General features: G+C 41.3%; 1 protein-coding gene across 3 annotated transcripts in view; it reads right to left on the reverse strand.

Annotated features, from left to right (window-relative positions):
* LOC146972504 (neuroendocrine convertase 1-like) overlaps window positions 1-26,561 on the reverse strand; it is a 167,721-nt gene that overhangs the window by 42,829 nt on the left and 98,331 nt on the right. For 2 of the 3 annotated variants that reach the window (XM_085802855.1, XM_085802854.1), the window contains exons 10-13: window positions 26,176-26,348; window positions 24,955-25,176; window positions 23,783-23,886; window positions 12,659-12,772 (exon numbers count right to left, since the gene is read on the reverse strand). In XM_085802855.1, the coding sequence (XP_085658981.1) occupies window positions 12,659-12,772; window positions 23,783-23,886; window positions 24,955-25,176; window positions 26,176-26,348 (613 nt within the window). The remainder of the gene's footprint in view (window positions 1-12,658; window positions 12,773-23,782; window positions 23,887-24,954; window positions 25,177-26,175; window positions 26,349-26,561) is intronic. The other variant, XM_085802853.1, reaches the window with a different exon arrangement.

Genomic DNA, 26,561 nt, shown 5'->3' on the forward strand with positions numbered 1-26,561 from the left:
ACAAAAAAACACCAGTTCAAATGGACTATTTTCATCTTCCCTATGTAAAATCACATCCATGTCATGCCAAGTAGCTACATGTCATCCTACCATAAATTTGCCAGAGTGAAATTTCATATTTCCTGATACCAACTTTGACACCACAGCACAAACACACACACCTCTATTGAGTGCAGTAGGCTAATGTGACTAACATGGTAACAGACCAATAGTGTGAAAATGTATGAAATCATTTCAGGATATTAACATTTCGATAACATAATATAGAGTTTTAGTCACTCACTTCTGTGTACAGATCCTGGATGTTTGTCTGTGAGCTGTTTGGGCATATTTGAGGTGTTTCCTCTTTTCATTTGAGTTTCACTGGCTTTTACTGTAGTTGTCTGTATGTAACTCATCCTTAATGAACCACCACTGCATCACAGTGTACCTGTTGTTACATCTGCACATGTTGTTACTGCAATTGAATCTGACACCACACTAGAAGACTTGTATGGGTATGATGGTGTCTAATGTCATCTTTAGTCTCAATATGTAGTACAAGTATCTAAGATGTAGTCCTCCCTCTTTTCCGTTGCTTTCTCAATGTAAACATGGACAAACAAATATTATTGTAAGATTTAATGTTAATGCGTGTGAATGTCTCTAAATAAGTGTATACCAAATGAGAGACAGGAAGTGTGTGAGCCTGTTACGTGTGTGCTTGCCATTTTTTTGTTCCCTCTTAAGAACCAAAAAATGGCAAGCATCCGCTGTGTTGAGTTATAGAGACATGACTCACATGATGTCTACCGCGAGTGACGGCTGCAGCTCTTTAATTGCATGTCTGCGCTGAATGATGGGATACTTAATTCCTACATATTCCACACAATTGCTTTTTACACTGGTGGCGGCCCGGGGAGGCAGCGGAGGAATTCTGTGGCCATATGGAGAGGGAGGCAGAGCCCGGGCTGAGTGATCGGGAGCTTTTCTGCCTTGTCCCTGCACCAGACCGGCTGCTGTAGCCTATACTACAGTACACTGAAGCTGCAGACGGGCATGTGAAAACAAAAACACAAACCGTACACGCACACATAGTGGTAAGGTGTGACAAGATTCAGTTTAGCTTTAGTCTCCCAGATAAGCAAACACACGTTCATCAATAGTCTTAAACACATATATTCACGAAGCACAATCCCATATAGAGTGTCACACATGCTACACACTCTATACATGATCCTCAGAGAAGCCATGAGAGCACACACTGAGATACTCACATACTTATTATGTCACACACACACGCATGCTCACTCACAGTCAGTATTAAGTGTGTTGACAGTCCTGTCAGCTCACTGTAGCACCATCAGGCTCCCTGCTGTCCTGTGAATGGGTCACTTCTCCTTCATCTCTCTTATCACTCTGTCACATCGCTGTTTTCTGTTCAGTCTGGAGTGAGACCAGTGCTACAGTGCTTCAGTGGTGCAGCATCACTAATGTGGAAAAACCAAGCATGCTGTATGTGCCCTTTAAAACTACAGAATATATATATAAAGGATGGTTCTGTCATGTTGTTAACAAGTTTCTGAGGATTTTCCATCCTCCCCATGAAGGCAACAAAATACCATATGGAAGGGCAAGGCAAGTTTCAAGGTCAGGAAAGTACAACACTGCAGCTGTCTGTGCTGTTGCAATGTAAACAGAGCCTTATGAGTCTACAGCCACGCAGGCCAGTCTGACACTCTCTGTGAAGAAAAAGATGGAAAATCAGGGAATCACCAAAGTTCACAGTCCATTTACCAGTTGTTAAAAAGTTGTTAAACTGTGTTGGCACATAATGAAAAACTCAGAGGATCCAAAGCATCAGTAAGCCTCATTATCTGGGCGTTATCTTAATAAGTACATAGCAATGTACTCAATAGTTGAAATATAGGGATATTAAGAGCCACAGTGTTAGTGTAGCTGAAACGAGCCATGAGAGCTGCTCTGTGAGGCTCTATACTGTCAGCATACTAACATATACAGTGACGATGCCCGGCGACGGTTCTGGATAAAGAATCAAAGATCACAAACGTCAACAGGATTTGTCTCCTCAATGCGCAAAATCTCATGGTAATGCCTCCAATAGCTCATCTTTATAAAAAAGAATGCCTCTGATTATCACTTGAAACATGGTGAATGTCAGCCACCCATTGGCAGAGTTAATGCAAACACACCGGTATTGTCCTCAGATGTAGCAGTTAAATGTCAACTCCAACAACAGCCAGCAGCACTGTGTCCACTGATGTGACCCTGTAAATATCCAGCCACCCAAAGGCCCAGTATACTGTATGGGGCAGAAAAGCAGAGAGCCTGCTAATGCATTTAGTAAACAGGTCTTGTTTAAGGAAAAAAAAAAACCTTAATGACTTTAATAGATCTTTATTAGCTTCAGTTAGAGAGGGACACTGGAGGGAAATAAGGTTGTGATTCTTGCAGACAGATCAGAGGTGAGCAGGATCAGAGAGAGAGGGAGAGAATGAAAAAGAGGAAACGATAAACGACAAAGTGTAAGAGCCTTTAACGATAAGTAATGGTCTTGTTTTTATGGTTTCTTATGATTTTCTACATTTTGTATTTAGTCCCCTAAATTGACATCTATTACAAGCAGTTAACATGACTCATGTTAACACGAGGGACACTGCTAAATGTGAAAATGTCCGAAAACGTCATCATGTTTGCGCACACATTTAATGCACCTAATTTCTATTGATATAGTTTCCTCTAATAAAACGATTGAGGTAAAATCATTTATCATACATACAGTTTATGTCTGTGGTCACAGGATCAGCTCAAACTGTACTTCCTCCATCTTTTGGCTCAGATTCATACTTAAATGTTTATTAAATTTAAGCAGTAAAGATTTATCATCCTAGAACAAAACAATACAATAAAGTGACTCTATTCCACAAATAAAAAGGGGAAATAAAGCAAAACCAGACTGGTGAGTGCTTAAGTGGAAATCCTCATCTCCATCCAAGCCCCAACCCTCCAGTCCCCTCATCCAGCCCATCATCCATCCTTTCCTCTCCCCAGTGCTGTGTTTGTGTTTCTAGGGGGAGCCAGATGACCCCTGACCCCGCACTAATGAGAGCGATAACGAGGATTAAAAGGGGGTGACTGGAAGGTGTCTGAGAGTGGGGTTTAAACAATTACACTGGACTGCCAACATGCCTTTCTTCATGACTCAGGAAATTACAGTCTACCTCTCTCTCTCCCCCCACACTCTTTCAGTCAGCACACAAAAGAAAGGGCTTATGGAAAATAATAAATTATCTCGGGGCTACGTTAACTTGGATGTAAATCGCTGGGCAATTATGTTTTAATAGCCCTTTAAGAGAATGAGTAATTGGGTTGACACTAGTGGGGTTGATCAGGCTCACCCATCTCTCTCCCTTTGTGCCCAATGGAAGTGAGCTCTGTGTCTGTGTATCGGTCAGCCTGCAGCAAGTCTGTATGGTTGTTACTGTAGTTAGTTAGACTGTGAAAAGCTGCAGCACTGATGATGGATGATGGATCCACACAACTATGACTGCCATCTTGAAAACATTTAGTCTTTACTTTGGTATGAAAATAAATGTTTTCTCTCATCGCTGAGATATTTTGCATGGCTCTTCTCAAAAATCACCTGTTTGTTGGATGCTCTTTACTATGAACTGTTGGCTAAATTAACAAATGAATGAATGTTTTCTAAACAGTATAGGGTGGTAACATAAAGCTGTGATCTGTACCTATTTATTCAACAAAATTATCTGTTCAGAGTTACACCAAAAGTGGACGTAACCTATGACAGGTTGTTGGAAAATAGTTTAGTTACAGTGACTTGGTCATAGAGGCTATTAAAAAAAATAAAAATAAGAAAACAAAACAATGGTTGAGTGTGTATAAGGAAGATGAGCTACGGATGAGAATAAAGTTTAAAGAAAACTTCTCTCCCACCTCTAACTATGTTAGACCTTCAACACTGTGCATGATGCTATGAGGCTAATCTGATTTTTGCTTAAGTGAAGGTGCAAAATAATAGCAAGAGCAAAGATTTGACAATTTCTGCAAAGAGTGTACAGAGTAATGACTACAGGTTTCAGTTAGACCAGAGCTGGGGATCGGGTGATGCATTATTTTACATTTTTGCCCTATTTCTCTATCTCCCTAATGTCCTATCCTATCTACAATATACGTATATAATCCTATCTACCTATCTATCCTATATCTAGGATATAATATATAATATATCTACAATATATATATATGTGTGTGTGTGTGTATATTTATGTATATGTGTGTTTAGGTGTGTGAAATATGTTAAAGTTTTGTTATATCGTTTTATAATAACATATTTCTTCTATTTTCCTTTCCATGTGCTACAACAAGTGTGTCTGACTGTGTACAAGCCATATGAGTAGGCGTGTTTGTGTAGAAACCAGATGTCTGATGAGCACCCCCTCCAAATGTCCCTACTAACAGACACACGCACACACTTGTATATAAAGGTGAGGAGGCTGCTGACTGGCCCCTTTGACCTCTGACCTGTGGCCCTGGGCGCGACCTGTAGATGATCAGTGTGTGTCTTGATTTGGCTGCCACGGGGTAAAAAAAGAGGCCAGATCGATGTGAGGAGAGAAGAGATCACAACAGGCCAAACCTGGTGAGCTGAAAACCACCAAATGAGACTGGAACAACACAAACAGCAGGGTAGGGGGAGAGAATAAAGCAGAGGGAAAAAAGGAAAAAACAGCGATAGCGATCTGAGGCTGGTCTGACACAGAAGAAGGAAATAATCAAAATCCTCTGCAGGATGTCAGACCTTACTGCAATGAACAAGCAAATGGTGGGATAAACCTATATTTATCTCCTCCTCCTTTCATCTCGGGAGGAAGACAAACAGGGTAAGAAATTGATCAGATGAGCATCTGTTAGGCTTGGCAACAGTCACAAGTCTTCAGAGACAGTTTTTAAACCCCATTTTTCAATCTTAGCTCCATTACTGTCAACACAGCACAGGCACTTAAAGGACCGTTCCACAGTAAAAGAAGGAAATCAGCGCTGTGTATGCAAATGTCACGACTGGACCAAGGTTCTTCTTCCCTGAGTTTTAACTTCCTCTCGTTCCTGCAGCTATGGCGAGTGCTTGACATGGACAATTTGTGCAGTGAGTTTCTACAGGAGTAATGGAGTAAAGGAGTAAAGTTTTTTCTTCCCTTTGATGATACCTCCTGTTTTAAAAATTAAAGGCTTATCTATACTGTAGCTGTTGCAGTCCCTGCTATATACGCCCTTTACCGAGACACGGCGGAGGTCACCGGCATGTTAGTGCTGCTTCAAACATCACACTGCACTATGAACGACAGAGTTGCCCTGTCAGATCTCCAGCTCACGCCTGTTTGGTTTAGTGAGGTGAACAGAAAGACCTTGCACTGCCACTACAAGGCTGCAACCAATTATGTTCATTATTGATTATTCCGGCGATCATTCTCTCGATCAATGTTATTTTAGCGCAGTCCAAAACCTCAAAAAAAGGTGTTTGAAATATCAACTTTAAGAATAAAGCTGTTCCACTAATCGATTAATAAATCCATCTCTTGAGCTTACAGTCCGTACAAACAACATTTGTACAAATTAAAATTTAACCACTATGTTTTTTTGATGCAAGTTCTCAACATTAACCCATGATTGAATCTACTATTGTCCTCAGACCGTCACTGCTTTAAAGGTCATACAGGTCCCACTACTGTACGTCCATTATAAGACATTAGACAAACATCGGATAGTATAAGACAGGTATCAGAAACCAACCAGCACTCTCTCTATATACTATACTATACTATAATATACTATACTATACTATATATTCTCTGTATGTATAAGATAGTTTCTTTGCCTAAACCACCGTGGTGGTTATGACCTCTGCTGTACCAATAAAACAATAGTCTCAATCGTAATTTTTGGTTTAGCTTAAAATTTAGAACCAATCTTTACTGTTTCCCTGGTTGTATTACAGTACAGTGATCTGTAAGAATATACTTGTATTTTCTTGTATCATGTATAAAACAAATTAAGTTGTTTTAATGTGACAACCTTCAAATTAAAATGTGCAAGACTTCTGACAAAGTATTTGAGGCCCTTGCCCTCTATAAATTACATTTCAGATGTGTTTTTCAAGTGTATGTTTGCAGGATTATTCTGTGGTGATTGTGGTAACATTTTTATTTTCCAGGGAGCAGAGCACTTTGTTCTGTACTGTACTTGTGCTGTACTGAGGTCAGAAGGAGGCGGTCTGGGTGAATGGATGGAGAACAAAGTGGATTCACAGAGCTTCAGTTTCTATGAGGATAGAGGAGTGAAATATGAAAGACGAACAGGAAAAACAGAAACTGGGCGAGATCTTACAAAAAATGGATTAGCTGTTGCGCATTCGTGGTAAAAAGATGTGATTTCTCCGAGGCGGGGTCGACTACACGTCAGCCTGATAAGAGCAGACGTGGTTATTCACATATCTACTCAATGACTCCAAAACCTGTGGACAAATTACTGCTTTAAACATAAGAATGTTTTCATACGCATCACAGCAAATTTAATGAACATAAAATGTTATTTAGATAAAACAAGATCACATCGGGAAAGCTGTTATTGCTTTTTAGTGATGTATGGAATCTGCCCGAGAGAGGAGCGTACATCACTTCAGAGGTGTATCACACTGACAGGACCATACTGATAGCTGCTAAATGCACACACAAATCCTCACATATGCTAGGGAGCACCTGATGATGTGGTTCTGTATCTCCATGCTGTGTTAGTGTGTCTTTCTCTCCGTGTTCCCCACCGAGGCTCTTTCACCTCCTCTCCTCAACAGCTCCGTCACCCATGTCGCTGGGGGACAAGGAGAACGTGGCGGTTCCCCAGGATCAAAAATTTACGAGCAATTAAAAGTCGGCCGACGCCCGGCATCCATCAGCGCTGCGTGCTGCTGCCAGGCTGGGTGAGGGGAACTCGCAGTAAACCACAGGCTATATACTTTTATATCTGTTTTCCCTCCAAAGAGGGAAGGTTATGACAAAATTATGTTTTACTGTCCCTGGTTTTCTACGGCGATGTAGGCATCTTTCATGGTACAGGCTTGTTGGAGGTCACAGCCTGTGGAAAGGAGGCACGAGTGTGTGTTGTGTTTATGTTGTGTGTTGTGTTTTTTTGTTTTTTTCCTGTAACTCCAGTGACAGAAGCCTTTAACACAATAAGAATAACATAGTATCTGCTCTTCTGGTCGATCAGTTACTGAGGGAAAATGACCTAATTACTCTGTTGTTTATTACTACACAGCTCTGATTTATTTCCCTATGCTGATGTAATTTCAACACAGAGTCTTCCTCCTCAATAACGACAGTGAGGCGCATTTTTTTGGTCTTCAAACACACGCAAACACACGCACTCATACACAATGATCCATAGCGACACACCTAATACACAAAAAAACACACAAACCCTCATACATCAGCACAGTCACTCTTTCACTTTTCCTGGCTCCTCGCGACAGGCCCAGACTCATTTGCATCCTTAATTGTGTTGTAATGTACTTTTAATTTGAAAATGGAGGCAATTAATTATTTTGATATGGAACAAAATGCCGCAAATGTAAACATTCTAATAGTTCTCTGTGAACCGGGTATCATTTTTCAAAAGAGGGATTGAATCTTATCTCGTTTTTTAATGCCATACCAGTTTCTTTTTTTTTTCTTCTTCTTCTTTTTTTTAAGATATCATTCCACCACTCATGCATTCTCCTTGATATTCACTTTGTCTTTGCAGCGAGGGCAGCGTTTCTTTGATCTACTCCACCGCTGTTATTTTCTATCTAAATCTCCCACAGGATAATTACTGTAGTTTCACCTATGCTATCAGAAGAGATTAAATGAAATTAAGCCTGTTTGGACGTTCTGCTTCTTCTCCGTACATCATCCCTCTGGTGCAGAGCCGCTAACACCAGACTCTCCACTTTCTATTTCTGGGTCAGAGAGGCTTCAAGTGGAGATGTGAATCACAGATTAATTTTTTTTCCCTCTGCCAACCATGTGATCAATAGGTGTCAGTGTTCAAAGGATGCAGAGCAATGCCGCAGGAGAGGAGAAGGAGAGGAGAGGAGAGGGAGAGGGAGAGGGAGAGGGAGAGGAGAGGAGAGGAGAGGAGAGGAGAGGAGAGGAGAGGAGAGGAGAGCATTTGTACAGGTCCTGGAAAAAAAAACCTGACACTTTCACTCTCTCAACCTGATAAACTCAGCACAGAGAGGAACAGGACTGATGCGTGTTATTTTTTCCTCTTTTCACCCATCTCTAATACCTTTTCTCCCTCATTCCCTTTCTCTCTTTCTCTCCCTCTCTCACACACACTAATTTTCTGTCCTCTTATATCTTTATCCCCCACCCACCCAGCCACCCACCCACCCAACCACCACTCCTCACCCCTATCGATTTCACTCTCTCTCACTTCTGATTCTCCCGAGGGTGCTGGGAGCTCGCTGACATCACAGCCGGCCTGGCAACAGCCTATAAATTATGAGTGACAAGTCTTTGGACCAATAAAAGCACCACCATATTTCATGCACAGTAAATCTGATTGCAGATTGCGCTGGCGTGTGGCGGCTGACATGTTTATTGTCGTTATGGCGGTGGGAGCCGAGGGCGGGGTCGCTCCCCCAACATCAGAGTTCTCAAAAGCTCCCGGTCTATATGGAGGTCAAACAGATGGGGAACTCTAGGATGTGGGCGACCCCTTCCACCCACACACAACAACCCTTTAAATCCCCAAACACACACATACACACATACAAACACACATTTACACACACACACACACATCAGTGCCAATTCATCCAGCATCTATAAGACAGCTATTTTTCCTTCAGCTTTTACAAAGCCATGCAGTCGCAGCTTTCACTGCAACCATCTGTCCTCAGTCCACACACACACGCTCCCTGTGAATCGTTCAGAGTTATACTCACCGTCTCCACTGCTTTTCACTCTCTTAAAGACAGACTGTAACTTTTAATGACTAATTACCATCTAGGTTATTTAGAGCCAACCCAACATTCAGCACCGGCCTTCATTATTCCTCCTGCACTGAAAACAGCCCCTGTTTGCTAAAGACTACATTTCCCAGCTGTTAGTTTATGTTACCTTAGTAAGAACTACTAAGTGTAACCAACATTGTATTTAAGGATGGACTGGACTGTTGGTTTGGTACTTTTCTTTTCTGCCAAAATGTCAACAGGCTGGTGTAATCGCCTCATACAGTCTTATTTTAAGTTATTTTATATTCACTATACTTTAGAACAAAACCAACCCTGTGATTTCTATCTTAATTTTATATTTCTACTTCACGACAAGCTACTTAAACAAGACTTAACCCCCCCCAAAAAAGATACATACACATACATAAGCATTCACTTATTTCTTCCATGAGTGAAGTTTAAGGCATTTTGTTGTGAGACATCCGTTATTTGACAAAAAATTTGGATGTAGGAGTATTTTTCTTTGTGGCTGTTACTTGAGTAAATTATCTGAATAATTTGATTGTTATTCAAGTATTTGGATAATTGTTACTTTTTGCTTTCAGTTTGTCTCTATTTTTTTTTATATTCATTGCTCATCTCAGTCGACAACAACAACAACAAAAAAGTTATCACCACAATGATGTGTTTCTTTAGATTTTGTCTTGATGAAGTCTGACCTGATGGGGGGGCTCCCTTCGCTTTGTCTGTTGTCTTTACTGCTCACTCTAACTTTGTTGTTTTGTTTTGTTTTTTCTTTCCAGACAAACTGCCAGAAACCTTAAACTTACCGTGTGTTGTGTGTTGTGTGCCAGTGGCCCAACACACAAAAAAAGAAGACCTCAAATTCACCATCGCGTCTATAACTAACAACCAGGTGTAGACAGAGGTACTTTTATGTTCCAGAGAATATTTGATGATCATCTGATGAATCAAAACACAAACGACTACAGACGGTAAACACAGCTACAGCATTAAAATTCACATAGTCTTTCTTTCACCTGTCTTTGTTGAGGCTGCAGGGAAAGCTAAGTGAGGCGCCGTCATGTTCTCCGGACCTCTTCTTCACTAACCTGAACCTAAGCATTCAGTGTTATCTTTAATTTTCTTAAACATGGATCCTCTCATTACTGATATCATATCTAATCTTTAATGTATTGTAACAACCTCATTGATGCTAAGTGACCCTGTGCTCATTGCAGTGGCCGGTCCATCCGTCCTCGCCCATGCAATAAACCATTCTTCATAATTAGCGCGGCCGCTGCAGTATGATCAGGGCATTACAAGTCCTCTGCCACAGCCCCTAAATGGACAGATTTCAACAGACGCCCGCTGGTGTGATCGGCATCATTATATTTTAATTAATCCATTCTTCTCACAGCAACACAGTAATTACAATCTATTTTATGACACGCCATGCTGCGAAAGAGGGGATGGAAGAGAGGAACAGGACGGCAGTCAGAGGGAGTGATAGCGAGAAAATAGCAGAAAAAAGGGAAGGGGATTGGAAGGACGAGGGGGGAAAAAAGAAACTACAAAGAGACGTGAGGACAGAGAGTCAGAGGCAGGATGACAGGGGGAGATTTTAAGGTGAGTGAGACAGAGAGCAGAGGTAAAACATCACAAACGCTATGACTGATTACCAATATGTCATCGCCTGGCTGACATTGTAAAAGCGTTGTAAAAGCATTGTAAAAGCGTCTATACGACGTCTGGAGGAGCACAGGGCTCTCTCCCTCTCTCTCTCTCTCTCCCTCTCTGATTCATGCTTCATACAGTGAGAGCGAGAAGCTCCATTTCCTCCAGCCTCTGTCTGTATAAATCAGAGCAGGTACAGACACTCAGACACGCTGTGGGTGTGATAATAACATTAGAGGATTACAATGACACTCCTCCCCGGACAAGATCACCTGTCTCAACTGTCATAAAACAGACTGCTGCTTTTTGTGGCTGAAGCACTTTATATGAGGAGAGTGTGTAGGTGTGTAGATGTGTGCGCGAGCGTGCGTGCGGCTAAAAGTGGTGGTGTGCACGTGGAAAATGACAGTAGTGAACAGGTGGAAGATGCCTGATCATCACAGACTGTTTACCTGAGGAAACTGTCACATATTCCACCTGATTCCTCCAGCTCTGAGCGAGTACAGCACATCAGTTACTCTCAGTTCATTTGAGCTGGTTTTACTGTAAAGATATTCATCTAAAAAAAAAAAAGAAAACACACACAGCTACACAGTTTTACTGTATGTTACAAGTGACTCACACAACTCAGTGGTCCAGAGGCCTTAAGGTGGTTTTTACACAGGCACAGCCATTTAAATCACCTGAAATTATCCCACTTAGACATCATATTGGGATAATTACTGTAATCATTACCAGAGCGATGCGCAGGTAAACTGTTCACTCAAAGATTCTCACATATGGAGGAAATGTCTGTGGGGGTTGTGTGACACGTTACACAGATGAACTAACGTACCTAACTATACCCAGCATACAATGCACCATTCAACCTAATCAAAAGCTTTTTAATACCATTATTATCACCTGCGTAAGTAAGTCAAATGTGTTTCTAACTTCACTGAGGTCCTAAGCACCTTAAAGATGATGAATGAATGGATGAATGAATGAATGAATACGCAACAGGTTACAATTCACAAGACCACTTATTTAAAGGGATAGTTCAACATTTTGGCAAATTGGCCCATTGCCATAATCCCTATAGTCATAGCAGTAGGTTTGTTACCTTTAATTGTTGGCGCAAGGTATTTTTAGAACGGAGGAGCAGAGCCGTGAGCTGCTCAGGGCTACGCTACAGAGGCTCATGGGATTTCTTGGTTTCCTTCATCAAACTCATCAAATACACAATCCAACAACTCCAAAACGCTCTCGTGGACAAGTTATGACTTGCACATTCACCACACTATGAGATAATAACGGAACATTGAGACGCTTGCTGACTGCTTGCTGAAAAACTGCCCCCGACGGAAATGCGCATCAGCAGTTTTGCATGAATTTACCTTGAAAACAACTGTGTCTCGTAACGTTCTGTTATTATCTCATAGCGTGGTGAATGTGCAGGTCACAAGTTGTCCTCAAGAGTGTTTTGGAGTTGTTGGATTGTGTATTTGATGAGTTTGATGAGGGAAACCAAGATGTTGAACTATCCCTTTAAGGGACACTAAACATACCGCTACAGCCAGCAGCTGGTTAGCTTAGCTTAGTACAAAGACTGTTTCACAGGGGGTTATGTATCTAATTTTTGAATGAGCAACCAACTGATTCAACTAAATCCTGGATAATTACCTCTAATTACTTTGCTGGTAGCACAGTGAACATCATGGTAACATACTGTACGTTACACATGAGAGTGGTATAGACTTATATAAACTAAAGCAACTTTCAGTAAGAAACTAAGAAGCTGTATTTACCAAAATGTGGAATCATTACTCTAAATAGACACAACTAAACTTAGAAACGTGGTGCTTACCGAAACATGATTTTCAGATAAGCACAATTATGCAGAACTGCTGGTTTTTCTAATTGATTAACACATCAATCTGCTCACATTTAGCAAAAATAGGCAGAAAGGGTTTGGATTTGGCACAATACCTGTGGTGAACATGGTATCCTGCTGCGTTGATATTCCATCCTGGCTCTCTGGGGTTGGGGATCTTGGCTGTCTTGGCGATCAGATGCTGAACGTCCCTCCACGTCAGCTCAGGACTTGGGTAAGAAGACATGAAACAGAATATCATCAAACGCATCCTTCCTCCTGCCCGTGTTCTACACCGACTGAAAACCACAGAGGAAGCACTTCAACTCTGCGTGGTACTCTGAAAAGAAAACCTGCAGCTGCAGGGAGCAGGTTCTTGGATAGAAAGAGGCCGGAGGACTCTTTTATGAGGCCTACAACACGTTTCTACTAGCCACACATGTGAGGCTTATACTGAACTAATGCTGAGGTTTATTGATACATAAACTGCTGCGGTGAGACACTGCCATACCTTTTACAGTGAATCCTCCAGACATAAAAGCACATGTTTAAAGTCAAGCTTAAGGTTTTAATAATGGTGTCACTGAAAAAAACTGTGAATCCAACAAAGAATATTCAAGACTTTAACAAAAGAGCCTAGAGAGTCGAATGTAGAAAAAGTCTTCTTTTTAATCCCAGGCAAGGGAATTCTAATAGAGCGGACTCAAGTGTCATGTCAAGCAATATACTAATGGAATCCAATTAAGACCTTTAAACTGCGCCGAGAGCTGGAGGATATTAGCTCAGTTTTCTGTAACAAAAGACCAAAGGGTCGTCAACGAGGGCTTTTTCGGGATATAAAAAGCATAAAGGAAATTGGGTTTTTCTGCTTTATCCACTCATTATTGTTCCCTAAGAAAATGACTTGAATGAAGTCTAAGAAAAACCGCTTGGCCACCCATTCTGAACTGCTATTTTTTTTTTTTTGTACCGTTTCTGACGAGAAATGCCTCCACTGTCTGCCTCAACATCTGCGCATGGACATTCATTTTCCCAGTACAGGAAAAAACACAGGTAATTAAAGGTGTACAACACTGTTAAAGCTAATTTCCCCTATGACTAATGACATAACTGTGGTACATCGAGAATATCTGTTCAACCACCTTGAGGTATATCTTTATAGTTTTACTGTATGGCAAATATCTGCACAGAAGATGTGAAGCAGAGCTCTAGAAAAAAAAAAAAACAATTCACAAGTGGCCTCTTCATTATTGTGCTGTTGGGTGTTCGACATCTCAGGAAATATCAGGCACAGATATAAACAGATGTATTCCATTCACGTATTGGAAAAAAAAAAGAAAAACGAAGCAGAACAAAAGTGAAGAGAGAAGCTTTCATTAGCAGCATAAAACAAAACCCCGGCAAGCAGCGAGAGCAGGCAGCTAAAACAACATGATAGGCATAATACCAGTAACACTAATAATAGACAGATAGAATGAAACAAAACACAACACACAAACAATTATTTTAAGCTTTGATTTCAAAGGGATTGGAGTGTGTTTGTGTGCAGGGAGGGGATAGGCTTTGTACTTTTGAACTGTTGCTGCTCACTGCATGTGTCTGTGTGTGTGAGTGTGCGCTCTGTATTATATATTAGCGGCAGCAGTGTGATTCTGTTGTGTGCACTCCCCCACCTCCATCATCAGCACCACCACTACCATCACCCCTCTGGTGGAATCAGAGAAAGCCCCGCGGCCCCGGCTGGTTTGCATAAAGCAAACAAAATTAAATTTGCTTTGCTAAATCAAAGCATGTATGGTATTCCAAGCCGCTCTCTCTGGGACAAATTACTTCAAACGGCCTCCTTTGTATCATAACAGAATAAAAAAAAAATCAGCCCAATCAGCGGCTCTCCAAAACCCTCGACTCGGGAATTAATTATTGAACCGAGGGCTTTTCTCTCTCCTAGCAGTCCGCGACACAGATCTATTTATTTTGGAAAAGTCGTTTTGCTCTTAAAAACACACTGTTGGCTGAGAACCCAGTTTACTGCTATTTCTCTCTCTCTGTCTTTCTCTCTCCCTCTGTTTCACTCTGCTTTGCTGCACAGCCCTTGGAAGGACGTGAATAGGGTTTAAACCCCCCACAACCACAGCATCAACCATAGAGCTGGTTAAACAGAAGTATTGCTTATGCTGTAATGGACTTAAGATGGACTGAGCTGTTAACGCGTGAGGTTTCTTTCACATAGAGGTGGCACTTATTTTTCTCCGCACTAGCTCTTTGTCAATGCCAGAGCATGTGTTTTCTCCTCCTGTTGGTTTCGGTTTGGCTGCAAGACAAAACAAAACCACTATTTATGGAAATTACTATGTTGCTCAAGTTGAAGAATTCCTGTTATGTGCTGTTGTTGGACTATTTAACAAATCACCTTATTATTTTTCACATATATACATATGATACATATAATTTAATTTGATATTAACTATTTGTTAGAACTGTCAAATACAACTTCTATGGTATTATCTGCTATCCTTAAACACTTTACAATAAAATAAACTTGTAAAAAAAAAAGAAAGCTACAGTGAACATGCAAAAATTATGGAATATTTTTTTTCTGAAGCTATTTCACGCTATTGTTTGTAAAAACTTGCATTGATAACATGTGCCACCCCACGAACCTGATGAACTATTGTGATGTGTGGATGATGGATGGCCTCTCAAACAATGGAAAATGTGCCGATTATTGGGTTTCACTTCATCTTCACTCCTCAATACAAATGACTGCAGTAATAACCACATGGCAACAACTGCAGGGGGTTGAATCTGAATTCTTACATAACTCACCTGTTTACATTTTATTAAGACTTTGATTTGTGCGTAATTTTCGGGTGTTTTGGGCGCTTTCAGTGCTTGAAGGTTTGCAAAGCAAGGGAGTCAAAATGGTGATAGCAGCCCACTCTGAGTTTCCAAACTACTGTGCAGAAACATAAAGGTGATGCCACACAGTGTATATATCCATTTTTGCAGTCTATGACAATGACATAATATTCATTCAAAAAGGGTCTGCAATTTCAGGTTCAGGCCCCGTTCACACCTGAGAGTGACACAGATGAATTCTGTCATGTGTCTTTCCAACAGGTGAAAGCTGTGACACAGTGCACACACGCAACACAACACACACAACATTTTTTTTTTTACAAAGCCCAGTGAAGGAATCTTGTTTCCTGTCATGGATTATCTCCCTCTGTGAGAGCTGTCGGCCACTAAGAGATAAACAGCAACACTGTAGCAACGGAAAAGGTAACTGACACCACCTGTCTGTCACAATGGCAATATTAAAGCGTGTTGTCCAGCATGAACACATATGAACACATCTGCAGGGGCACGGTGTCGGTGCGGCAACATTTTGTGCCTCCCATGGACCCTTTCAGTCCTCATCGCCCTCGCCAAGGCTCACAAAGCAGCACAGCAGCCGTCACAGTGAGCACACAACTGTTTACAAATCCCCAGTTAATAGGATCAGGCCTCATTGACTGGGCTGCTCCGATGTGTCTGATGTAATCTATTAGCTGTATGATAGTCAGTGTCTCAGTCCAATCGATAACCCTGGGCCTCCATATTGCTCCACTGTGGACTGTTACTCCTCTTTAGTGCTGCTTAGAATGCAGGCTTAGTGACTATAAAGTGTGTGTGTGTGTGTGCGCGTGTGTGCAGAGGTTTGTGTCCATCTACCCGTCTTTGTGTGTCAGATCATCAGATTGTGCACTTGTTGGAGTTTTAATGTTGGAGTGTAAGTGTGTGCGTGTTTGCCTGTGTATACTTCTCTGGAGACCTTTGCACACAATGCTGTATTATGTAGTTGCTCTGTGTGTATGTGTGTGTGTGTGTGTGTGCAGTGCTAAATCATAAAACATATAGTGTGGCTGATACTTGGGCAGATGTTAATTCTGTTACACTTAAATGCATGAATGCATATGGGGATTGCACGTGCCTGTGTGTGTGTGCAATGTGTAATTATGTTGCCGTTTGTAACATGCATGCACCTATACACATATGGATTGTATGTCTTGAGGTGCATGTGCGTGTGTATGTGTGTGTGTGTGGGAGAGAGAGCTGTGTTTATGTGTGTCGGAGTATGTCTGTGGCTGGTGTAACTGGGTTTCCAATTAAGTTGAACCACAGGCTGGATCAATGCTAGTCCTCTGTGTGCAGGAATGAGCAGCCCTGGGCCCTCAGAGCATGGCCCACGAATAATTTATCACTCACACTGGGCCCAGGCAGAGGGGAGGAGGAGGAGGAGGAGGAGGAGGAGGAGGAGGAGACAGGGAGCACAAGGACAAAGTGTCCAGCCCAGGGGAGAGAGGGTGAAAGATGGGCAATCGAGGGGACAGAAAGATGGAGGGGTGAAGAAAGAGAGAGATCAGGACCTGGAGGAAAACACTGACAGCTCCCGATCGTTTAGAAGCATTGCACTCAACATTTTTATTTTGTAAACAACCATCGAAAATGAAATTCTGTAGGGAACTCGAACCACATCGTTCTTTTTTTTCTACCACAATGTATGATGTGTCTGTTGTTGCTGAGAATAGTTAAGACAAAATACATTAAAAAACTGAAATAAGTATAAAAATGGATCAGTATTCAAAAAATCCGGCCAGTGTCATCTACTGCTAATACTCTGGTATCATGAAATATTTCATTGTCCCATGGCTAAGAAATCATCTACAACAACATGTTGGAAACATCAAGGCCCCATATTTAACATGTTTCTGCTGTTTTATATGAAAGTGATAATGTCAGTATCAAAATATATATTTGTGGTTTTAAGAAGTAAAAATAATCTCTGTGTAGTTTTGCATCTCCTCTCTCAGGCTTTTCTCTAGAGCTCTAGTAACAGGCTGGTGAGCCAATCAGAAGAGAGCAGGCTCCGAGCCTTTCTTCTGATTGGTTGATTGATTTCTCATTATCAAATAAAAACATACTAGATTTCATGTAAGCACTCAAAATCCTGCCTGGCCAGACAGTAGGTCTGAATAAGCTTTTCTTGTCTGAATAAGGATTCTGGGCATCACTGAGAGTGGCGACTGCTTTGTTGTGACATCACAAAATTACAGAAGTCAAGATGGCTCGTTTCTGAATACAGGCCACATGGATTTCTCTGTGGAGTGAGCACTTTGTAGAACCTAAACCTTACAACCAAAGAAGACACTGAAATCTACCTCTGTATATCGTGGAACCTTTAAATATTTGTAATTTATTGGCCAGAAAAGGTTGAGTTTGAAACACGAGCAGCTGAAAAACTAACTATCGAAGAAGAGACTGAGATTTATTTTGATGCTTGCTTTACTGATGCTCAGCGTGTTCAATTTTCTCCTTCTTTTCTTTTTCTTTTAACAGTCGCTGAAGGAGATATCACTAACAGTGGAGCTTGTTAGTCAGCGGGGTATAATGTGTTGGTACAAGACAAGCAGCAGTTTAAACCCCAGTGTCTCATCCCAGGCAGCACATCTTCTGCTTGGACACTTCGCATTAAGATCTTCTGCTGAGCCACATCGCAGCTTTAGTTGAAAGGCAGAGGAGCTGACACACATGTGGTTATATTCACAGAGCAGCAAAGATCCACCCACACGGAGGCAAACACAACGCAGCGGAGGCAAAAACACACACACAGACACGCACATGCAAATACACATATTCAAATGAGAAGGCCAATCACTCTCTGCGCCATAAATGACGCAAAAAAACGAGCGAGATGAGCACACATACTGTACAAACACCCACTGCTGTACAACTATAACTACACACTACATATACAGTGTCCCCACCCTGTGCGGTGTCAGAGTCCAATGTTCCCGCCATCTCTGTCCTTAGTTTATCTCTATTAATCTCACAGCAGCGAGGCGTGGACTGGTTAGACGCTCCACATCGCTCTGTAATCTTCTCTTAATGTGCTGCACTCTAAGCCTAAGTGAACCCATTTCGAGCGACTGTGAGCAGACTGAGATTCCTCCCATGTTATCTGAACAAGTGTTACTAATGGGTTTATCAATTAGGCCAAGTCCAATAACTGCATGCCCTGCAATCGCCTTTAAATACACTCCACCAGCGTAGCCCTGATTTCTGTGGCTAATGAGTACATGGACACATAACGAGTGTGTGTGTGTGTGTGTTTGTATGATTGCGAGACCGTAGACAGTTCGTTTCTGGATGTCTGTATTTGTTTGTGTCTACTGTACATGTGTGATGTGTGTAGATCTGTGTGTGCATGGGTTTCTATGACTTTATGTGTTTATGGGATAAAAAGGTGAGTTCAGTACTGTATGTATGTTGAATGTACATACTGTATGTGTGTGCACAATACATCTATCTGCGATATACTGTAAGCCATGAACCATTTGTTTGTGTGTTGCTGTGTATGAATGCTGTATGTTATGTTCATTGTACTCTACTGCACCTGCATCTTCCACTTTTCCACAACACAGACACAATTGTGAAAAGTGGAGATTGACTTTGTCCTGATGTAAAACAAAACTTAATCTTTATCATATGACGTTCAGGAGATAAACACATGAATGAACACGCACACATATTGTAACAAAATCTGATTTAAATATAAATGTACTAAGTTTTACACAGTTCTGTCGTCAGAGGATCAATTGAAAATGTTTTAAGTAGGTGCAGTGATCTATGACAGAGCAGAAAACAGTTTAGTTCACCATCACTGCCAGGAACCGCTGAGTGACGGTGACTCTGATGTTAGAGAGCAGCCACATTATCTTGATACATAACAGTTTGCCTGATAATGCTTCAGGGATTCACCGGTATGTGAATATCACAGCCTGTACTGTGGCTCTTCTGTGTATTGCCAAGGTTATAGTACATGCCAGTGACCTTCAATGCATTTCAAATGACGACATATTAGTGTGCATATGTCAGTAATAGTAGTAAACATCAGTGTGAGTGACATCACCGATTACCACTTCCTTTATTCATTCAGTGTAAAGGAACAAAGTGGGAGAAGAGAAGAAAATTTATTATAGAAAAGGGTTTGGAAGACATTTTATAAGTAATAATAATTGTATAAAAATGTAACAATTTTGTGTCACATGATGGGGCAGACCTCAAAAATCTATGCAAAAATTCAATTCACCATTATATTCACGAGTTCAAATTAGAAAGCACAATTACATAAAATGAAATCAGGGTAGGCAGGAATGTTTTGGTGTCAGTGGGCAAAAAACTCCATTATCACCTTTCAGCATATTGTAATTTGTGGTTTGAGAGCAAACCAGACATCTGTACGCCTCAGACGCCTGTGACAAGAAACTTTTTCAGAAAGAGAAAGAACATGAAGAGGTGTTTGAGAGATGGACATGTTGTACTTCTCTTGGACGGAGAACACAACACTGCTAACCTTAGTGTCTAAATGTGTTATTGAGGTTGTGTAGGCGGAGTTAACATAAAAGCAGGAGATGACTAGCTTTGTTGAATGTTGCAAGATTGAAATATTATTCATACGTTGTCACTGCTGGACAGAGTAACTGGGGAGAAGAGGGAGACAATCCACATCTGAATGAACCCAGAGCGGGTAGAAAAGTGGACATCTGCAGGTGAACAAATCCAAGAAAAATAAGGTGGAATGAAATCGAATGTTCAGCTCCTTTCAAGAAAATAGACAGACATGCTGATGAATGGATGAGAGAAACAGAGATAAAGTGACAGAGGCTGACATGGTGATAAAGTGAACAAACAGCCCGAGACAGAAAGACTGACAAAGTGGATGAGTGAAGAATTGATTCACCCTGATGGCTTGTTGGACAGCCGTCACAGCAGATGGATGGAGACAGATAGAAACACAGACAGACAGGAGGACATAGCATCAGAGAGAGAGAGAGACAGTGACAGCCTGACACTGTTCGGGCAATAACACACCGAAGGCCACTCTGATAACACAGACAACAACCTCTGCTATTTTGGATCAGCACTGTATGTTGTAATTTCAACTGCCGCCAGCAGAAGACCTTCACATTATACTGGAAATGACAGAAAATGGCCCATCCAGCTATCCTGGCTGTTAAGAAGCAGCCTAACATCCCTCATCCATCTCCTGCCACAGACTTTTATTTCACGCCGTCGTCTTCATCTTCCCATGTTTCCTGTCTACTGTAGGTGGACTGTCTATTGGTATCAATTAAGAAAAGAGAACAACAACTTCTATAACTTGTCAATTTGCTCACTTCATATGATAAACAAACAGACAAACCAAAAGACTGCAAGTGCAGCATTTTCCCTCATTAATCACAGAAAAGCTGCCATCCTGGAGAGTGCAGCTGCATACAGAAGAGATAGAAGTGGAGATAATAGAGTGCTAGACAGAGGGATTAAATCCACAGGCTAATAACCACACACGACAAGCAAAAATAAACAGATTATATGATCCTCGATGGAACCGGTGCTATTGCAAGAATTCTATCAAAAACATAACCTGTGATTTTACCTACAAGAAAAGATTTTACTGAAGAAAGATTTTACTTTCCACCTCACAGTTTAAGGCCCAGACCACTCAGACTAGTTTCAGTTTACATCCCTGTTTATCCAGAATCAATTCAGCTGTGAGTCCAAGTAAATGTTTGCAGGAGAGATATTGAAGAGATGAAAAAGTCTTGTTGCATGAGCTTACAATCACTGTCACCTTGACTTTTTGAACTTTGACCTTAAGTCACCAAAATCTAATCGAAAGCTTGTCCAGATAAACATTTTCACCAAATTTAAAGAAAGGTGTTAACAAGATTTTGTAATAGGCTTGAATCGTGTTTTGTGAGGTCACCCTGACCTTGACCCCCAAAAATCTGCTCAATGCCTCCGGCTCGTAATTTCTTTATGTCTCCAACCAGGGAAAGAACTTGATAGTGTTTTGCTTATACAGTATTTCTATCATTTCTCCTCTCTGAACATGAGCAGAACTTCTTCCCTGTCATTTAAGACAGACTTGTTGTAACAATGACTCACTATTGCCTCCTCAGGTAAAAAGTGATATTACATAATGGAACGAGCTGAGGTTAGCTGGTTAGCGGGCAAACTTCAGTGGATATATCTGCAACTCCATATACAGCATCTTTGACATGAAATTGAAATTATTAATATTTCTTCATATTCTGTTGATAATCTGTGTTAATGTTTGGTCTAAACTAAAACACTCACATATATTCCGATTTTTCTATACATTTGTATATGTTATAGTCTAAATGTTGTTAAGACACAAAGTGGTCTAATGACATTTCATTGGCATGTCAACTGTACCCTCATGTCTGTATATATACTAAATGCATTGGTGCTTGCAGCTGTTCTATACTGTATGATGAATGAATATCTGAGAAAAAAAGTCAAGGTTTGCACGTGTTTAAGAGAGACTATGGCAGAATATATCAGTGTGTGTGTGTGTGTGTTTGTGTGGAATGTGGGGAGAAAGAGTGAGACGCAGAATGAGCAAGTGTGAGAAACAAGAGAAAGAGAGAGAGAGAGACCCAGAAAGATATAAAGACAGAGAGAGAGAGAAGCCAGCTCCATAAAGACGTGAGCAGAATGCTGCCGATCTGAGCGACTGAGGTGATATATAGTTTAGTCAGTAGCTGCGGGTCACGACAAAGCCTTTAACAGTAATGTCCTGGGAGTCGCCTCGCCCAGGGGACCTGCGCTCCATTTTACAGCCAAGCGACTGAGACTGAGACGCTGTGGCATGACAGCTGGAGCAGTAAAGCCAGGCTCTAGTACCATCCATAACATGAAGGAGGCGTAGACGCCGCTGATACCACCACAAAACACCAGGCCCGAGGCCACACCGACAGCTGGCGAGTTAAGAGGGATGAGGAGAAAGGGGGCTTGGGAAATGGTAGGAAGTGGCAGGCAAGACAAAGGAGGGAGAACAGGAAAAAAAAAAAGCAAAGGAGATATATCTGCAGATTTAGACAGCGACAGAGAGAGAAATGGTGGGAGAGAAAGATGATCTACAGTACGTCAGGGGAGGGACTTAAAAAAACAAAACAGAGAGAAAGGGAGAGAGGGGAAAACAGGGAGAAGAGCCGAGGTGGGGAAAAGTTTAAAGATGCATGATGAAAAATTTTTATGTGAAAAATTCTTACAACGGTGCTTAAGTAATTTGTCAACTCCTTGAGCAATTGATTAGACAACAGACAGAGCATTCATCTTCAGTCATATTATTATTGAGTATTGTATAGTCATTTATAAAGTGAAAATATAAAACACTGGCTGTCTCTTTGGATTATGGACAAAAAACAACAGGACATCTGCTGAGTTCAGGAAAAACTGGACATTTCATACACTAAACTGTAAAATAATCATTCTGTTACACTGATTTACCACATAAATAAAACTGACCTCTATTACCTGTAAATACGAATATCTATGTGTACGGTTAATGAGGTAAAACTGCTAACTGACCACATTCACCATCATAGCTTAGCATGTTAGCATGTGCAACTGTTTTATATTATATATTATAAACCAAAACCTGGGACCTGGGGCAAAAGTCAGGGGATGTTCATACTCACAAAGAGACACTGACTGTACACTATGAATAGCAAGGGCAGCATTTTGTATTCAGCAAATGTTGAGATTCTTCATTAAACAGGTGAGAACTCACAGGATGCTATAGTATACTATGGTCACCATAGTCTCATATGTGGGAACCGTGACCGTCTGTGCCACATTATGGCAACAACAGCCGAAAGTCTGAACACTGAAATTTAGGTTGTTAGCTTTGTATTGATTTATGTCAGAAAGCGAAACTGCTTTCCTGCACAAACAGGAAGAGGGTGCTGTGTTTAAAGAGCAAATAGAGCTGAGGTGTTCAGATTTTCTGGCAACAGTGCAGCTAAACCAGAAAAGAAAATGACTTCTGACATTGTTACAGAGATAGGAAATACAGTACAAGGAGTTAGGGAGAAGTAGAAGACAGAATATCAACAACCTATTTGAAAAATAAACACTAAGCCCGGATGGAAAATGTGGTCTTAATTATAAAAGAAACAAAATATACTAAGGATTCCAACCACTGTCAAAAAACAGAGCCACATGACCCCAACTATGACAAGAAATCAAAATAACACCACATGCCTGCAGAGTGAAGCCCCCCAGAGCATCCATGAGTAACACAGTAAGCTGCTAAAGCAAGGCATAACATTTATTGTTGTGCTGTGTATGTGTGTGTGTGTGGTGCTGCTAGTGAGGTAGACACTCACCTCACTTCTAAGACAAGAGCCAGAACTCCTGCAGCCATCGGAGCAGCACTGGATGTTCCTGGAAAGTGTGTGACACAGCCGTCGTCAATGTTGGTCACCGTGACCTGGAGACAGAGATATGTAGCTATATCAGTAGACAGACACAAAAAAAATGCCAAACTGAGAAAAACAGCTTTTTGTGTTTTTCATTGTCAGGTTTAAGCATCAAATTATGAATAACTACCAAGTCTGTAATTGATTAGATAAAGGTGGACTGAATTAAATGTATTTTGTAGTTTGTCTTTCTGACCAATTTTGACCATATTATGGCATATTTTGTGACCAATTTTAACAGTTTTATGGCAGATACTGCACTTTGGCTTGGTATTAGCTACAGATACGGCACTTTGCCTTGGTTTTACTCCAATGGAATTATAGAGTAAATTATATAATGTAGTGAGTACAGTACTCTTTGCAGATACTGCACTTTGCCTTTGTAGGGCAGCATAGCTCACCTACGCTACGCTACACAACTTCTACACAAATACTCCCTTGAAATGAATTTCTTTCTTTCTTTCTGTCTTTTTCTTTCGCTCTTTCTATCTTTTGAGAGCGGACGCAGTTTTGCTGTGAATCAAGCCAGAATGTAGCAGCTACTGTATACAGCAGTAGCCGAGTCTTTTTTTTCTGTCATCGGGACATGTCAACGCTATTTTACAGTGATGTTAATAAAAAAACACACACACACATACACACAACTTGTGTCTAGTTTGACCACCTCCTGCCTCCCAGCAGACAAAGGTGATATCACACCCATAAAATTGGCTTTTCTGTTTCTGTAGCTCTGGAGTTGGCGCTGCATGTCTTTTCCTGGCTTTTCACTGTTACCTCCGCCATCAACACCTCAGCTTCTTCCTCTCCCTTTCTCAGCCACTACAGCCATGCTTTACCTCCAATTAACACTCGTTTGCTTCAGTGTGTGTATATATGTGTGTGTGTGTGTGCCCAGCAGTCACCTAGGTCATTTGGCAGGCCTCTATAAATATCACACCAGTGGCTGCTCTTTAACAGGCTTCTCACAGCTCAGAGGAGTCAAAGAGCAGGGTTGCTGGCACACACACTCACACACACATACCCATACGCACTCATTAATGATAAACGTTGTTGTTAGATGTGTTAGGCGGAACACGCACACTAACCAGAGGTAGAGAGCCTCCTACGCTGGCCCCTGTCAGAGTGACGGCCATCACCCCGGGGCAGGGCTCGCCGAAGTAGGCGGGATTCCCTGTCTGAGTGACAGCGCCAATGGCAATGGTGTAGATGGAGTTAACGTAACCGTCTGCACCGCAGTGGTCATGATGCATCCCACCATTACCTGCCGCCCACACAAAGACGCTGCCCTTCCCACCTCGACCCTGCAAACATAAACAGAGGAACGTCAAGGTGACGGAACGGCTGGAAAGTTGGATTTCATAAAGACTGATTCCATCTAGTGGTCAGAGGAGTAGTTCATATATTATATACTGATAAACTACATGTATCGCATCATCTGCAATGTGAAAAATATATACGCATGTAAAGAAATCAACTAGTATTACTAGGCAGGAGGAACTTTGTGACTTGAGAAGAAACTATTATTTTAATTTTCAATCTTTTCAGGTGTTTTCTCTTTCTGAAATCTGTAGTTTTTTTTATCAGCACACAAATGAAACACAGTGGGGGTAGTGCACAGTGTGTTCTCAGTTCTCATATTTACCAGTGATGCATTGTGTAGTAAGTTCACAAGCATCATGTTTAACCAACAAATCCAAAAGCAAAGAAACATTAAGCTGTAAACCAACAATCACAAAGGCAGGAAACTGAGAGAATAATAAAAAATAAAAAAATGGAACTTTTCGTGGTGAATGTGTAGAATGAAACACTCAAAGGAACTTTACGCAATTGCAAAAAATGGGTCAATTTAGAGGTGCAGTGAATCTCAATGCTTAAATATTTTGTTGCTGTCCATGGTGCAAAAATTTAAAAAAGAATACGGTGTGTATGTTATGTGTATTTGGATTTCCTAAGGATGTTCAAAAGAGAGACAGGTTTACTTTTATGAGAGAGACAAAAGGAAAAATGTTCCCTCATGTCAAAACTCCATCCATTTTTACTGAGAAGAGGGAACACCAGAAGAACAGACTTAGTCCCAAGACTTACTTCCTGATTTATAGACTAATAATGGACCACTTGGCATGGACGTTCATTTTATAAGGTCTTAAAAAATAAAGGATTTGTATCTAAATTAAGACGGCCTGATCATTCGAAGACTGAATATTTTGTCCCTCCGATCTCAGCTGCACAGACAGAGCCTGAGCGTCTGTCTGCTTTGTATCCGACTGACACTAGAGTGAACTTAGGGATGAAAGCTGTGCCTCTTGAGCTCCTAGCCGGAGGGCTCGCTCTGTCAGGCTGTGCGGTCCGTCCATCTCGGCCCCGTCGTCCCGCGGGCCCCAACTGCAGACGTAGATGTCGATGAAGTGGATGTTGAAGGTCAGAGCCGTGGCCTCCATGGCATCAGTGACAGAGCCGTACAGCAAGCGGATACCTGGGCGATCGAAAAGGTCACAGGGGTCAGAGTTCAGAAGGAGGCTCCTGGGAAGATGAGACCCTCGTTCACAAATGAAAATGCTGAGGGAGTGTTTTGTATCGTGACAAGAGGACTGTGTTAATGCGATATCACACTTGCAAAACACTTTTACAATAACAAAGCAGCAATAGTTGAGGTGCATGTGCAACACAAACATAGACACATTTATAG

This window comes from Trachurus japonicus, chromosome 16 (assembly GCF_045865225.1).
Source record: "Trachurus japonicus isolate A0001 chromosome 16, Traja_1.0".
Lineage (NCBI taxonomy): Eukaryota > Metazoa > Chordata > Actinopteri > Carangiformes > Carangidae > Trachurus > Trachurus japonicus.